At 36.1% G+C, this 18174-nt stretch overlaps 1 protein-coding gene across 5 annotated transcripts in view; it reads left to right on the forward strand.

Moving 5' to 3' along the window:
- The window catches only part of Tomosyn (syntaxin-binding protein tomosyn), a 476384-nt gene that overhangs the window by 367738 nt on the left and 90472 nt on the right, over positions 1-18174 (forward strand). For all 5 annotated transcript variants that reach the window (XM_083123931.1, XM_083123933.1, XM_083123935.1 and 2 more), the window contains exons 5-11: positions 1188-1251; positions 4487-4694; positions 8370-8445; positions 10226-10380; positions 12668-12959; positions 15734-15980; positions 16936-17076. In XM_083123931.1, the coding sequence (XP_082980057.1) occupies positions 1188-1251; positions 4487-4694; positions 8370-8445; positions 10226-10380; positions 12668-12959; positions 15734-15980; positions 16936-17076 (1183 nt within the window). The remainder of the gene's footprint in view (positions 1-1187; positions 1252-4486; positions 4695-8369; positions 8446-10225; positions 10381-12667; positions 12960-15733; positions 15981-16935; positions 17077-18174) is intronic.

Here is an 18174-nt window from a genome sequence, read left to right on the forward strand (position 1 = left end):
CCAGTTTTCCGAACACCCATGTCCCCCAATTACTTCGGATAATCGACGCTCTACTGTACTTGGATATTACAATGTGGCTAATGTTACAATTAATAAAATATAATATGAGTATATGCATAGTCATCTATTCTATTGTTTACTTTATTCAAGTTATTTGTGTTGTTATTATGGTGCAGTAGTTGATTGCAGAAGAGCAGTATTCACAAACTTGATCATAATACAGAGTCATGTTCGAATTAAGGGGTATGGTATCCCCCCAGCTAGCAAAATTTTTGTGAAGCATCATCCCAGCTATGTTAAACCATAGGAGCATCCCCAGCTACCTTCAAGGCTCTAACAGACACTCCCCCCCAAACTAACAGCTTCCACTTGAAGCGCTGTGCAGAGTTATGAAGAAAATTGTTCTACAGTATAATAACTATAAATTTACAATTGTGGTTCAGTTGATGTAAGCAACAAGTTTTTAGTAGAGTAAAACGGCATGGATACTAGAACTGCACTATCTTCTGCTGAGGGAAATTGAATACATCATCATGCTGAATCATTTCTGCTAGAAGATAAAGAAGCACATGCATTGTCTCCTGAGACAGCTGCAGCGAGCTGCAATTAAGTTATGTCTTACAATACAATCACAAGTATTACAAGTGAGGAGAAAGAAGACATTTACAACAATGTAATATTTGAAATCGTATTTAAATATTCTAAAACATCAGAAATAAATTATACACACAGCTGTTCAGCACAATTATGCTATTGTGTTTGGCATTATTGAGGAATTTCCACTGAAATTTACACATTCTGTTATTTGGCTTTGGGTCTTTTGCTTACTTATTTCTACTGGATGGAGGTTCACTTTGCTTCATGTGAAAAATGCCTTTGTTGCTCTAATGATGTGAAGGATGTAACAGTTTTAACTCATTCCAGTACCTTTTTGAGCATCCAGTTTATTCTAATTAAATCAAATAGAATTGGCTGAACTAATTAGGTCGATTTGAATTTCGTCTCGGAGCCACTACACATTTCAAGCTGGATGTGTGTGTGATTTTATATATTTTCACCCATCTTCATCTAATGACACTAAACCTGTATGGTGTATACTGTAATTACCCCATCCTTTTAACATACATATCAAATGTTGTAATAAGTACACTGTTGAATTTACAATTCGTATTTTTTTTTATTTACAGGTGCAGAAAAACACACCCAGGACCAGTTATACATCTAAGTGAAAACCCTGTAGATGCAAGTAAGGTGAGTTCTAAGAATAAATAGATATTTCTTTCAAAGCAGACAGGTTGGTCTGATAACGAAAAGAAGCTTTAAAATAGAAGGTGATATTAGGTTTATTTCCAAGCGAGACTTGAATTAAAACCCTAAAATGCATATTTAACACTAATAGTCAAGGGTGCCTGCAGAGGGGGCCATTGGGCACTCCCCCCCTGAGATATATAGGAAGACATCACATAATTCGATTGGTGAAATTGTAGCATGAAGAAAACATGGACGAGGGGTGCTATGAAAGACAGCAAATGAAGTGGTCTGTAATATGTGATGCTTTGTGAGAATTTTCTTAACTGGGGGTGGGGGGTAAAGAATCACCCCACGTTACCTTCACTTTTTGGATGCTCCCCCCTTTTCCTTGAGAAAAAATCCTGTGGGCGGCCTTGCTGATAGTTAGTTGATAAAAGATGTAATGCACTAGAATATTGCATAATGGGCTAACTCTATCATAGGTTGAGCTTTACGGTATTCCATTTGCTGACCCCTCGCAGCTATTTTCGTTGAAGACATATTACATTGTTAGTGACACACATCTCACGGAGGCCAGTTGTTTAATTCTAAAACAATCAGATTGATCATTATTTACTCTTACATTAATTGACAATATATTGTTGCTTTCTGTCCTGTACCGACTGAACATATACGCCAGACCTGATCTGCATCATCAGTGCATGCCAGACCTGGTTATTGAGTGTTGTTTGTCATCAGTCCGTGTTATACCTTCCGTCATGTACGCCTCAAAGTCATAGCCGTCCTTCGTGACGAGGCTTCTCGCATTTATACCATTATGTAAGTTAGTGTACTAATTCTGTTATTGTGTTGGTGAATTATACACTTTTGTTTGTGTTGGAACTTCAGTTCAGTCTTATTCTTTACTCAATTTCCCGGATTACCGAAGAACAGAAAGAACCCAAACTCAACACTTTCAACCATCTCTGCGACAATTTTTCTCTTTGTTCCTTTTTCATCTGTCTGCAGGATATTACACACCAATTATTATTAATGCATATTTAGTCACATGTCTTTGTAACAAGTGTCAATAAATTTTAAGTATGAATGGGAATAGAATGTCATTATTTTTAACTTTGAACCAGAAGTTAAAAGCAATGTTTTTTTGACAGTAAAGAGAGAAAATTGTGGTCAGTAAATGACATTGACATAACGGTATTTTTGCCATTAAAGTTGTAAGGCATTATTACTGGCAGAATAGGAGGATTTGTGTTGACATCTGAAACATTGTAAGCTCATCTTCTGATGACATCAACAAATTAGGATTGCAGCAGGACGTGGAAGGACTTCTCAACCCATGTTACAGTTTTTCCTTTTCTTTACAGTGGCTTTGCATTATCCTGCAGGAAAAGCACTTCTGACAACAAACCATGAATTGCTGTATGAACAAAACCCAAAACACTATTGTTGTAGTTACTTGTTATTATTGTTCCTTGTGGTTAAGACTTTTTGTGCACTATTTCACGAACTGTTACTCACCCAGTAAGTTAGAGAACTACAGAACAAATTCATTTGTAAATACCTTGTAAAAGTCAAGGAATTTGTTTTGCAAATTTTGTTTTGCAGGATATTACTGAAAATCCCAAGTAACCAAATGTGGTTAGCCACATGTAAGAACATGCTGTTGGACAACAGTTATTTTCGCTGTGGTGACAATGTGTGGCCAATAGTTTTTTTTTATGTTGTACAAGCACACTGAAAACTGGTGTAGACATATGTTTGGGTTTTAATATATGCATATACATAAAATGTATTGTGAAGTCAAATGTAAACTTTAGTACAATATTATTTCTCTTAAATAAAAACTTATACAACACTTTCTTGTGCAAAGTACCTTCAAGTGGTAGCACAAAACACTTTTAGAGAGTTTGCTTAGTTTTTACTCATTTCAGGGAATTTGGTCTCTGTATCATCTTACATAAAGAGATAATTAACCACTTTCACAAGGATACCTGTAATGATGTTTTTGTTCTGCTACAGCGAAACAAACAAACCATAAGCAATTTGTCAACATACAGGGTGCTCGGAAATTCCCCTTACAAACTCCTAGGGCAAGTAGAGGGGACTGAGTAGACAATATTTGAAATAGGAACCCATGTCCGGAAACGTACTGTTTCCGTACTACAACCATGACAATGTGTCGGATGTGCCTGTGTTGCTATGCAACCGGGCAGGCAGTACATGACGCCAGAAGATCACCTGTTGACCTAAAGTAACATCATTTATTTCAACCATGTCAAATGAGGTGTTACATAAGGTACAGAAGTGAATGACGTGTGACTCAGTCCATAATACAAACCAATTTATTTGGTAACAATGCCAAGGGAACAAAAAAGAAATGTACTATTCATTGATCAACACCTGTGTCGACAGTGGAACGCAACAATTTGTAGACGTCACGTGCCAGCAGGTGATCTTCTAACGTCAAACACTGCCTACCCAGTTGCATACCAATACAGGCACATCTGACACATTGTCATGGTTGTAGTACGGAAACGATACGTTTCCGGACATGGGTTCCTATTCCAAAAATTGTCTACTGAGTCCCCCCTACTTGGCCTAGGAGTTTGTAAGGGTAATTTCCGAGCACCCTGTATTTGGCAGGGTTATGATGCATGGGCCTGGGGTTCGAATCCTGGCTTGGGGATGGGTGTTCTTTAGGAATGTCCTTTCATCAATGTCATCATATCATTACTCATCCTCATTGTCACGATTAGCCAAAAGTGGCAGAAAAGCAACATTCAATATCAAACGTCAAATCAAATCATAAGTGAGTCACTACATAGAAATATCATTCTTCTATGGCAGCTGACAACAGACTAGCAAGTAACTCCAAGTTACGAATAGCTTCTACTTTCATTAACTACTTCTATTTTCAGTATTTGCTGGACCTGAATTGTTTGTAAGAAATACTACTGCACTTAATTTATTTTACACTCTATAATTTACTGCATACTGTTGCATATGGTCTTGCCAGGAGAAAGTAGTTTTTAAAACTGATTTTGACTCTCTTCTTCATGGTGGGCAGGTATTGGAAACAACTGTTGGGGGCAATCTAAGACCAACTTCAATTCATCAACCAACATAAACCCAACCTTTCTCACATAAAAACTGTATTTGGCCCAATGATTGTGGTTACTTGGGATGTGCAAACTATTCTGTAGGATTATTACACATGTTCTTGTTTTATCGACAGTTGCTGATTGGCTATGAATCTGGACAAGTAGTCCTGTGGGACCTTCGAAACAAATGCGCAGATGTGAGGTATCAAGCTACAGAGCCTCTCCGGGCTGTTTCGTGGCATCATGAAGGGAAACAGTTTATGTGCAGCCATACAGATGGTTCTCTCACAACATGGTCCATTAGGCAAGGTCCAAAACCTATCAATGTTTCCTTTCCTCATGGTAGGTATTGTAAAGTAGGCATTTCAATTTAATGTAAATATGGATGAAACTATTAAAAATGGATATTTTTGTCAGTCTTACAAGTTTTATATTAGAAATAAAGTTAGTACTATCAGAAGGGGAAAGTAAATAGTGGCATCTATAATTCAACCATTGGATTAAACTTTTGATTTTATTGTTCCACGTTGCATATGTATCATCCTATCTCTTCTTTTTCCTATTTTTACTTTCTCTCTTCACTGTGACAATGCTCTCCGCTCTTCATTACCTGCTTATTTCTTGTGCTTTCATTTTTATTCATGAGTAATTTCACAAGTAATCCTTTCATTTTCTTCACTCAAACATGTATTCTATTAATACTGTGTTCTTTTTTTTGTATTACTTTTTGATATCATAGCATGATTACTTATTATTATTCACATTAATGATTTATTTGTTGTTAATTTTACATTTGTTTTGATGTAACATTTATTTTTAGTTTGTATAAAATGTAGTTATTTCCCATGTAAATTGTGAAAAATCAGGATCATTATTGTATATTTTACATAGTGCTAAAAGTGTTTCGGTAGCTACATCTTATAATATGCAAGCTAGAGCTGTGTTGATACCAGTTTGAACTGATACCAAGACAAGGTGGCTACTCACCAGGAATGCCTTGAATTACAGGAATTACTCATGAATTATTGGCTCCGGGAATTATGCATGATTTTTTTCTCCGTAGACGTGAAAATTTGCAACTTTTATTCTTCCAAACCCCATTCAATTTATACATATTTTTAAATGCCCTGTGGCGAATTTTTCACAGTTTAGCTTTTATTTTTTATTTTTGAGGAAGGAAAAGAAAGCTGTGTTGAAGAAAAAACAGAATTATCTCAATATGTTTACTTTGTCAGTGTCTATCTTACAGACCAAAGATTTTGCAAGATATCTTGAAGTTGATTAGGCAAATTTTGACTTTATTTTTTTTATTATTATTATTATTTTTTTAATTTTGAAAAATAAAATCATAGATTAGTATTTCCCGTAACATTTGTGACTTGTGTTTGTAAATGTATTTCGAATCTGAGTATCTGAAATGGCAAATGTAATCTCCGCACCCTAAATTAAATATTTTAAATATATATATATATATATATATATATATTCTAATTCAATTAAAAGGTATATATATATATATATATATATATATATATATATATATATATATACCTTTTAATTGAATTAGAATTTTTGGATACATTGGAATCACAGAGATCCTTTATATTTTATATTGTTAGTATATTTGTGTGTGTGTGTGTGTTGGTGGTGAGAGGCGGTAATATGTAAGGTTGAAATGGGGAAAACATCTGCTTGTACCCTTGAATTTTTGGAAAGTTCACCTTCAAAACTGCGAATTATGCTTAAATTTTATCATGGTCGTAGAGTGGCTACCCTGAAAGACCAAAGCTGAAACATTTACTGATTCCCACTGATACCAATGCAGATATTAGAACATTGTAACACTTGAAATTTGTTCACAATATTTAGAACTGTACCATATCAATCTATTAAGAGTATTTACCTCAAACATGCAAAGGATTTACATATAAGATAATTATAATATTAAAGTACATTTCATTAGAAGTAATTCTTGAAGCTTTCCTGGCAGCTAATGATGAAAAAGTTCTCTCGGGATATCAGCCAGGTAATTTCCAGATAGGCTTCTGAGCTTTCAAGAGCTAACGTCACTCTCATCTTCAGGAATTGAACTGCAGAGAAAGGTTAGGGTATGGTTATATGTGTTTGATGTGGGAGGGTACGGAGCAGATGGCGGGCCAATCAGGTGCCGTCTCTACGACGTTCATGCTCCCAGTCGACTATCGCTAACCAGGCTGCACGTATACAGGAAGCCCACTCACACTGACCTATACCTTAACGCCAAGAGTTTTCACCATCCAGCCCAGCGGTCAACCGTACTCTCTACGTTGTTCCACCGGGCCATATTCATCAGCAACACAGAGCACCTTCAAGATGAAATAAAACACCTGCGCACAGCTTTCAGACAGAATGGATACACGGTAGGCATCATCAACAAGACATTAGAGCGAGTAATGCACAACAAGAACAACCAACAAACAAACCCGGAACCTCCAGACAACCAAGAAGAGAAGAAGATAGCCATCATCCCATACACTGGAAACCTCTCCTCAGTCATCAGCTGTATTCTTTCAAAGCACAACATTAAGACGATCCACAAACCACCACAGAAAGTCAGATCTTGACTTCGAAACCCTAAAGACGACCTAGGACAGAAGACACCCGGGGTTTACCATATCGTCTGTACCTGCGGTAAAGCCTACATCGGGCAAATGGGGAGGACAATCGAACAACGATGCAAAGAATATGCCAGCTGCATAAATAATTTTCATCCAGAAAAATCCATGTTAGAACATTCCATCCAAGAGGGCCATAGAATCGACTTTACAACCACAAAGATCATCAACAAGTCATCCAATTACTGGGACAGAATCATCAAAGAAGCAATAGCCATCCATGGGAAAAAGGAAATCCTGAAGAGGGACACGGGACTACAACTGGACCCAGCCTGGTTAGCGATAGTCGACTGGGAGCACGGACGTCGTAGAGGCGACACCTGATTGGCCCGCCACCTGCTCCATACCCCTCCCACATCAAACACACATATCCATACCCTAACCTTTCTCTGCACTTCAATCCCTGAAGATGAGAGTGACGTTAGCTCTCGAAAGCTCAGAAGCCTATCCGGAAATCACCTGGCTGATATCCCGAGAGAACTTCATCACATTTCATTAGTAACAAGAATTCATTTTTCCACACAATACTGATGCGTAAGAATTTTGCATAATTCCAGGATCCAAAAAAGTATTGTATGGCATTATGCAGACTAATCAAGTCACCTGGATTTAAGAAATGTATCGGCTGATATTGGTGATATGATTTAAAATAATATTTTTCAATATGGATACATGGTATCAGCTAAGCCTTAAATATAAACACTTCACAAGATGTAGATCATGTTTGAGTTACATTTGTCAGTGTAATATTTAAAATGAAACTTGAGAGAGAAACGTGTACAAAAAAATGTTTTGAAAAACACATGATTTTTCACCATCTTACCTAAACTATGACAGAGTGGTTAGTGCAGCAAAACCCTGTGCAAGGCATGGATGTTTCATTATTCTTGTTCTTTCAACTATCTCTTCAAATCGCAAAATTTTGATTAGCCAAAAGAGATAGAAAATTTATATAAAATAAACAAAATTAATTACACACACATGTACAGGGCTTCCGAAAAGCCCCACACCATAGGCCAAATGGTAATATTGACTGTTTTGTGAAATACTGGCTGGATATTATATTTCTAGAACACTGGATTGGTCCCAGAAGACTTATTCACTGGATTTGAATCCATTGTTTGCATTCTGGGGGTGTTTGAAATCTCAAGTGTACAGCATGAATATTTGGAATATAACTATATTTTGCATCAGGATTGAGGAGGAATGCCATGCCATAGCTCCAAATTATGTTGCCCGTATGCCCAGTAACGTGTGATTTTGCCTATGGTGTAGGACTATTTGAACACTTTGTATATTTACAATTTTGCTGTTCTTTGTAACATGTGGCCAATTTGAAACATATTTTAATGTTGTATTGCAGCCAAAACAAACAAAGAAGGTAAACCAGAACCTTGCAGAGCAATCCAGAAAGTGGAATGGAAATCATCTAGGACAGCGTAAGTATTATTTATTATTATTTCAAGAATAAGTTTAAATAGATATAATGTTCAATATATGGTAAATTTGATCAACAGATCACACTGGAAAATTCTGAGTAATGAAATTATTGTTTTTTTCCTGATGAATTCAGAAATGTTGAAGTGCAAGTTTCATTTGAGTATTTTACTTGTTTTTTATGGTACTGAAAATTATGTTTTGATTCATGAGAGGTTTTTTTTATTATTTGAATTGTACTTTGAAATATGATATTAAAATATGGGAAAATACATGTATTGTTTATTTGTATTCTGGTGCAAAAGAAGGATTGAAAATTGCATGATAAACACACAGAAGCAAATTACTAACTTTTTCATGCAAGTTGCTTTTAAGGTTTTAGCAATTTCGGTGGCCCCTGCCACAATCCACACGGCAACTTGGTGTTTCACTACTTGGCTCTTTCCGGTTCATGTTCCTTCCCAGTATGCTGCTAGGGAAGCTGATGCAGTCTGTTCGTCTGCTGTGTTTGTTCTTAACACTGGAATTCTGGGCCACCAAAATTAATCAAACCTTTATAAGTAATATAATGGTCTTGGGGACTAGAGACGTTACATGGGATGCATAGCTCTAATTTATAGGCATTTGAAAATATAAGACACTTTCATATTTCTTACAATTTATTTAACGAGACGTATGTATATATGCATAGAATATTTTAAGTTCTGTTCCCTAACTAACTAAGTCTAAGTTCTCTGTAGGAGACTATCCAAGATTAGTATAAGTAACAAAAGGTGGTCATCACATTGCTCAGAGGTATGACTGGCACAGTCATGAGTCGAGCAGCAATTCTCCTGACTGGATTACTGTTTCCAAATTTGTGGGGTTTTTATAGTAAAGTGTCTTCCTGTCTCTTTGTTTACCAGTGACCTTTCAAAGTCATTTTGATCTCAGTGGCTCTTTATGCATAAGTCCATTTCCTCAATTTGCTCATGATGGGTAATCACCAGATTCCCATATTTAGTCCTAGAGTAATTATCCATATTTGGGAAAGCACACGTTGCACTGTTTTCCTTGTTTTAAGAAAACCTTGAAGTTGTTTATATACTCTTAAAATTGCTCACCCTTTTATAGGTTAGCCACTCCTCCTTATTCCAACCTTGGGTTTAGCCAATGGATTGGACTTATCCCTTTTCATTGCTGCTGGTTTGCAAAGAGACATAGATTGTAGGCTTTTAGGTTACACACTGATATGCGTAAAGTGAAGTAGCTTCCAGTAGTGTCATGACTGGCACATAATCAATACCCATGAGTTCAGATTTCAAATAAGATAAAGTATTTCACTAAATGGCTTGTTGTAAAGGATGGTTGTGAAGATCCATCTGTTACAGTAAGCCACGTGTTAAAAGTTAGTAATTTGCTTCTGTGTATGTATTGTACTACGACGTCTTTCATACCCCAGATCAAGAAAATTCAATTCTTTGAGGTATGTGTGATAAGTAGAACACAATAATATGAGCTTAAAAGTGTTACTTAACATTGATGTTACCGCTGTTATTGTTCCATTTACTGTGAGCTTTTCTGGTGATTAACATATACATATACTAGATTCATTCTGTACAAAAATATTTGAATTGGAAGAAGAGAAGAGGTAATGGCTGTGTTATGATCTAAACGTAGGTTTGAAAAAATATAAGCATTTATTGATTATGTTTAGAATGGAAAAGAAATAGCCTTTAGGAGCTTGTTGATAAAATTTGTTCATATTTAACAATTAACAAATGTACTCTTATCGTATCATAGGGAAGCATATGTGATATTTTCTGGAGGATTGACATATGATAAAGCAGGTCGAACTCCCAGTATTACTGTAATACATGGCAAAACAACAACAGTGCTGGAAATGGAACATAATGTTGTGGATTTCATCACTCTGTGTGAAACTCCATGGTCAAGTGGTAAGATCATGAAAGTTGTAAGAATAAGGAATAGACTAATAATTAGATTTCAATGATATCAATGACATTTACATTACATGGAACCATCTGAATACATAACTTTTCCTCAAGTGTGAATTATGGTTATAAATCTTGTCATATTTACTGTGACAACTAAGTGTGTGTTTAAACACTTATTATTAATGTATTTTAAATTGCATCATTCTGAAAATGAAATACACTTTAAAGAATTTAAATTTTGTACTCAAAGATCATATTGTAACTTAACTAATGCTTAGAGGCACATATTTTTGGTAAATAAAAAAGCAAAATTTCGGTATAAAAACTGAGTCAATTTCGGGTTCAAAAGCGGTAAATAAAATAAAATATCGGTGTTATAGCGGTGAATAATCACATAAAAAATGCTATATAAAATGACATTTTGGTTTTAAAATTGTGAATATAATCCTAAATTTGATTTAAAAATACACTTATTCCACAGAATTAACATTTCACTTCTAATAGCCCATTTATGTAGTTATCCGAGTATTAAGTTTATTTCTGTGTAAAGGAGTCAATTTTTGTTTCTCCAATATTAACAGCAAAATTAATCAATTTTCCGGGAATTGCATAACTCTCAGGATAATTCAGACCTTAGAAGGTGTCGCGTCGGTGAATAAACCCTAAATTTCGTGTTTAAGAGTTAATTTCGCTTTTTGCAGTTCATTTCGCATTATTTCGTGACAAAACATGGTCACAAAATGCATCTCACACCTTTCAAAAACATTAAAAATTAACACTACAATGTGTTTTTTCAAATTTCGTTTTTTCGTCAAAAACGAAATATGCATGCCCCTACTAATGCTACTTATTTGCAAACTGAAGACATATGATATTATTTTGTTTGTGTTAAATGTGTTATTCTACGTAAAAAATATGTCATATAAAAAGCGAAGGAAATTAAATCAATTGAAGATATGTCATACATTCAGGTGTTTATATGTGTGTGTTGCAATGTTGTCTTTCTGTACATTACTAGCATTATATAATGCACACAAGAAAGTAAAGGCATCACTTTCTGCCGAATTCTGTGTCAGAATAGTTAGCACAGTGTGCTATGGTGCCAGGGGTCCTGGGTTCGAATCCTGGCCTGGGCTTGGGTGTTCTTTTTTTTTGCACCCTGTGTCCAGCTCAAATTACATCACCAGTGTTGGCAGCTGTCAAGTTATTTGCACGGTAATTCAAGTTAACTGTTTAACAAATTTTACAAGTAAATTCAATACATTGATGGCTTTTGAATAGGACTTGGAGTGTAAAAGAAAGTATCTGCAGAAAAAACCATCTTCTGATATTTGTAATCAACAAAAAAGTAAATCGTAAACATTGCACACATTAAGAACAAGAACATTTTGTATTATTATGGCACTTTATAACTTGAATATCATATACATACTCTTTCTGTTGGAATGATTCTGATTCCACATCGTAATTTCTATCCCCAAAAACTGATATATCTTCTCTCCCGTGAGTGATAAATTAAGGAAATAGGTTGGTATCACTTTCTGTTGTTTCAGAGCTTTTCAAAGTGATCTTGTTTGGATGTTTTGTAGTTGGGGAAAGAATTTGAGAGGAAGTGTGTGTGTGTTGCTGGTGTTTGTGCTGTAAATTAATCGAAACTATCATAAATTTGGGAACGGTTGATACGGCGATACTTTTTGTTTGAGATAGGCTGATCAGGACTGGACCTACAGTTTAAAGTGGGATCCGAACTACCGTGCAATGTGCTTCAACCGGGTATAAAACCTGGTACCCATTGACTACAAGGTGATGATGTTACCACTATGCCATCAGGGAGGCCTCTGGGGTGTATTATTTTGCTATTTAAATGGGGGGGGGGGAGTACAGGTATGAGACACTTCCAGGAGTTCGGAATTTATTGTGGTGAGTAAATTTTCCATGCATGTGTTTCTGTGCTTGGATGGAGATTTTAATGTTTATGTTGTCTGTGTGAGAGGCGCTTACTTAAAATACAGGGGGGGGGGGTGGCAAGGTTGGAACCAACAATATATTATATATGTAAATATATATAATAGTTGCCCTTCTACGTGAATTTTGGGGCGGCTGAAAGTGTCTTTAACTCCATGTACTCCAGTTCCATGCCTGGTTGTAGGGTGGCACTGTATGGGTGTGTGTTTTCATGAGTAAGCCATTGCTTATTTTATATTTCAAAATGTGGAAAATGTTATGATTATTTTTTTTTATAACCAGTAAAGCAAAATCACATTTTTTCTCTCTCTCTCTCTTCCAGAGTTCCAGGACCCCTATGCCATCGTAGTTCTGTTGCACAATGACCTGGTTGTGATAGATCTCCTGACCCAAGGATACCCATGTTTTGAAAACCCTTACCCTATGGATCTTCATGAATCACCTGTTACTTGTTGCACATATTTTGCTGACTGCCCGTCAGATCTCATCCCAGCCTTTTACTCTGTGGGATCAAAGACACAAAAGAGGACAGGGTTTAGTGAAAAAGAGTGGCCTATTAGTGGTGGAGAGTGGAACCCTACCTCATGTAGTTATAATGAAATAATTTTAACAGGGTAAGTATATCAATGAAATGTAATGAACATTTTAGTTATACCGTTATTGATCCTCATCAACACTGCTAATGATGGTTGAATACTGTAACAGTTAAAAGTTTTTCGGAATATTGATTTATACATTGCCTTTCACGGTCAAATTGTCCGCGGAGCGGCGGCAAGCGTACCTGGCAGCAAGAGCTCGTCTGCCGACAAACTTGGTGCAACTTCCGCTTGACTGGAACATCTTAGAACATTGGTTCTAACCTAGGTCATGAAATCTTATGATAACATTTACACGTAATTTAGAAACACTTTGTGATGACAAAAAGAGCTATCGAACTAATAACTCCGAGAACTTGACCTAATTTCTATTGCCAAGTTCAAATTTAACGTACATCTAATCTAACCTACAAGTTTCTTGTAAACAATTTAATGCATGTAAAATATGAGCAGTATGCCATGAAAAGTTATGTGGAAAACAACCTGCTGTTGTCTCGACTCGGTGAGGTTTGTCAGTTGCAGAATGGTGTCCTCCTTTAATCCACAAGGCTGCATACTTTTCGGCAAGGAAATCTTTGATGACTGGACTATTAATAGATACAAATGATTTTCAGTTGTGTTTGTTACATAGTTAAGAAATGGTGTACTGTATTCTTTCAATTCCATTTTCTTTGAGGGGGATAGAAACATCCCTGGCAGGGATAAAATATTTGTGGACGGGAGATCCCAGCTCCTCCCTCCCCCTATTAATTCACACATTGCGAGTGTCCCTTCGTCATATCATCACTAATCCTCATCTTTTCCAATAGTGGCAGAAATACAAAGTAAAATAAAACAAATCAACCAGTCAATCTATTAAAATAGCTGCCGATTAAACACAAAACTCATTTTTTATGTAATACCGGTACCAAATTTCAAATTTTGCATAATTTCCAGGATAATTAGACTCCCCGAAAGAGTTGCGCAGCATTTTAGTTGGACCAGTGAGATAACTCCAGATTTCAGAAAAATATTGTGCAGTGTCGGTGATTAACCCCTTCCCTGTGAAATTTCCTGACAGAATGGTTTCCCGTTCTGTGTATTTTTTTTTTCTGAGTTTTCGTAGTAATATTTTTAAGTAGCTACTGCTTCAGCACAATTCATCAGAGTATCATGGTTCATACGTCTTTCTCTTCAGAATAGAACAGGCTTTCAAATGGTACCATGCACATGTGTACATCAAGTATGAGGAAAGGGAAATGGGGGATAATTCGGGAAATTTTCCTCCGAAAAATCCCTTTTGGTAACTTTGGGGCCCTCTGGACCGGCCCTGGATATAGGTACCCGATTATAATCTACCTTGAAAAATACTATGGTCTACACATAATGCATCCGCCAAGTTTCATTGCATTATCTTCAATAGGTATGAGGGATAAGGGAAAAAATATTTCGCAATCCTGTTTGACAATACTGTTAAATACTATTAGAAACTCACTAACCCAAAAACCAAAAGTAAATCACCAACAGTTCAAATAACGCAACACCAAAAAAATGTACATAAAGCAACTGACTAAACGCGGCACACAAATGAACTCACGTTAGTACTTTGTCAGCATAACACAAAAACAGTTTACTTTCCTCTGAACTTCTTCTTCTTCTTCTTTGTCGGCACTGAAAATCGTGACTAAATAAAAGGTCGTCGTTTCTTCAATAGCAAAACATGTTTCACCAACAAAAAACTTATTATTCCATTCAACACAGGTTACTTCAGTCAGAGATGTTCGCGGGCGTAATATTACGCCCAACACAGAATAAGCTATAGTGACCAAGGACGTAATATTACGCCGAACACAGGGAAGGGGTTAAGTTTCAACTGGTACTATCTGATACTGACACCAATACATCTGCATTGGTATCGACTCAACCCTAATTTCAGTACAAAGTGTGAAGAACCTAATTGTGTAGTCCTGAATTGAGACCTAATTATAAATAAAACAGCGTTATGAGCACTTCTGCATATCCTGGACTGAATTTTGCAGACTAATGAGGCTCTTTCCTCTTGACACACAGACAGTATGAGTCTTGTGTCAGTGGGATCGGGACATTTTATTTAGGTGCAAAGTCTTAACTGTAATAAAATCAGGACAGAAATGCAAAACACCACAATGCATAAAGAAAGGCTACCAGTGTTCCAACAATATCTCATTCATGTTGTCAGGATAAAAGGTTAAGAAAGATCCAATTGTAGTTGTTTTTATCCTTATGATGGGGTTGAGATATCCTCATAGTCTTAGTAGCCTTTTGTGATCTTTTACGTTTTTGTGCTGTGGAGTGTTATGTGTTTGTCAGACTATTTCACTTCGTTATCTTGTGTGTGTTCAGGATATTAAAAGTTGAGGTAGAGTTTAATTAAAACTTTTAGTTTTCTTTCTCTGTAAAGGCAAGAACATGAAGTAACAGTTCGGATCTTTTGTATAGATCAAACTCTTCAAGGAACGTGTTGGTTAAGTAAATTCTACAAGCCACAAATATTTAGTTTAATTGTGGGTATCGGGTAGTGTCATGTAAGATGTACACACATTTCAACTTTGTCAAAATTCACTGGGACATACAAAAAGCTTCCATTGTATTCTCAAGCATGCATTTAACCTCTCATGCTAGTTTCAAACAACTCTTTTTTTCAGATCTTAAGCTAGATATAGGCTATTACAAATAACATGATTGCTTCATACGAGAATAGAGGAAGTGAGCACGTGCTCATTTTTGTTAATACATTAGTGTTTATACATAATGTTTATTTTGTCTTGTTTCAGTCATGCTGATGGTAGTGTAAAATTCTGGGATGCTTCAGCTGGCACTTTACAAGTCTTGTATAAACTAAAAACAGCAAAAGTGTTTGACAAACCAAAATCTAGAAGTGTAGATGGTACAGACGATGACCCTTTTGCAATTCAGCTCATCTCTCTGTGCCCAGAAAGTAGAAAGCTATGCATAGCAGGTGCTTGCAGCCATGTGGTGCTGTTTAAGTTTCGGAAACAGGAGTCAGTTTCAGATACAGTTGTAAGTATGAGGGTAGTTTCTACTGTAGAGATTGTGCATGTTGGAACCAGAGCCATAGCTAAATGGAAGGGGTAAAGAGGGGGGGGGGGGGGTAGGCAAAGAGGGTGCCAAACAAACAAAAGTTGGAAATGGTGGCTGGTCTGAAAGTATTGGTACCCTTTTAAATTAACATAATTGTCAGTTCGCAAAGTATAAGAATTTCTGAATTTGTCAAAGTAAAGTAAATGAAGTAATGAAGTTCCATTACAATTGCCCATGTAATTTTGATAATGCATTACAAATGCTAGTACTAAAAGAGTACCATATTACTGACATAAATACTGAAAAGTAACATGTTACTAATGCAAGTAACAAGTAACACATTACTTGCTGTATGTTACTTCTCAGCTCTGTTCTTCACATATACATAAACACATGAGGTTTAATCAGTGGCAGCAATTAGGAAGGGCATGGAGGCCAGTTGCCTCCCTCACGTTTTGCCACTTTTGCTTCCTCACCATGCTGAAGCTTATCTAACAAGGGAAAGTGAACTGTCCTTGCCCCCCCCCCCCCCAGTTTGGCACTTTCCCCTCTAGTTTTGGAACCCAATTGCCGCCACTGGGTTCAATATAACTTGATGAAAATTAATGTTTGTTAGATTGCCATCAGTAAAATTTCGTACACAAACTTACAGTCCATGCATGCAACACATTCTAAGAGGTTTTTTTTCCCCTAGAATAAAGTAACAACGAGTACTTGTAATCAAACTCTTTACTTACATTACCAAATGAGTAACTATAACTGTTACTGGGTCACATTTTGAGCAAAGAAACTTAACTTAACATAGTTACTTTTAACAGTTTATCTTACATATGGAAATATAATGCAGTTGTCCTGAAGTATGTCGAAGTAAAATAGCGATAAGCTGTTGCTGATTCTTTAAGCCATGAAAATTCAACATTTCTGTTTCTTTCAGACTTTAGAAATTCCTATTATTTATGAAACCTCTGAGGAAGGTGACTGCTCTCCAGAGTACGAGTACCCTCCACGACCAACCCTCGGTGTGGCTTCCGCCCACAGTTCCTACACCGAGTCAGGCGAGGGAGAATGCAAAAAGGTAATTTCGGAAACTGTCGACAGTGTTTGAAGTGCAATTACTATTGAGTAGTGCTGATGTCCCCTAGAGGAAAGTTGATTGAGTAGTGTGCTAAAATAAATAAATGAATCTCGCAGGAAATTTGTTCACTGTGTGCAGAAATGGAGCTCCCACATAGCTGAATGGTTAATTCTCATGCCTTTGGTGTGAATACTCTTGGGTTTGATCCCAGGTGGGAGCTCCAAAATTTTGATGTTGGCACAGCTTCGTCTGGACTTGACAGGAAAAAGGTAGGGGCTCCTACCTGGTCACACTTCATGCAAAGAAAAAACCACTCAACAGATCTTGGCCCTCAAAGGGATGTTGTACCATGAAGTTCAGTAGTATGATAATGGATGATGGTTCATGTTTTAATTCTAAACAATAAATGATCAGAACCTTCTCGTTGAAGAGCCAAATAATACAATATGGATTTATTTATTATTTATTAGGAATAAATCATAGGCAAATAATACATTAAGAAAACACACTTCTTTATTGAAACAATAATATTAATAAGAACTGTATCAATGTAGTGGCTAAACTTTATTTGCTTACTGTTTTGTACAGTATGCACACATTGTTCTCAAGATCAGAGAACACTATGAAATGAAAGTTACAAATGATGATTGGAAATAATGTCATAACTATTAAATTCAAAACAACATATTTGCAAGCAGTCAATGAACACTTAATCTAAAAAAGTTGTTGTACTTGTGACTGACATAATTTATTATGTTATCTAAGCTCTTGAAAAATATTAATGTATAGGGTTTTCCAATAAGAACGATATGAGTTTACAATGAAATAAAATAGAAACTATTTCAGATACAACCAAACTTTTTATATGATTTTGAAGCATAGTTTATTACATTATGTTTTGAATAACAGATCATTTAAGTGTGCACCTCGACTTCATGCACATGAGTGAATTCAATGAACTGAATTTTCGATGACTTTGTGCAATAACTCGGGCCTAATGTCATGAATGCAGCATTTGATGTTCAATCTTAATTCATCATGGGTTCGTGGTCTGTTTGTATAGAGTATATATTTTAAGTAACCCCACAAAAGCAATCT

The sequence above is a fragment of the Lepisma saccharinum genome, chromosome 6 (genome assembly GCF_977018435.1).
Source record: "Lepisma saccharinum chromosome 6, izLepSacc3.1, whole genome shotgun sequence".
Lineage (NCBI taxonomy): Eukaryota > Metazoa > Arthropoda > Insecta > Zygentoma > Lepismatidae > Lepisma > Lepisma saccharinum.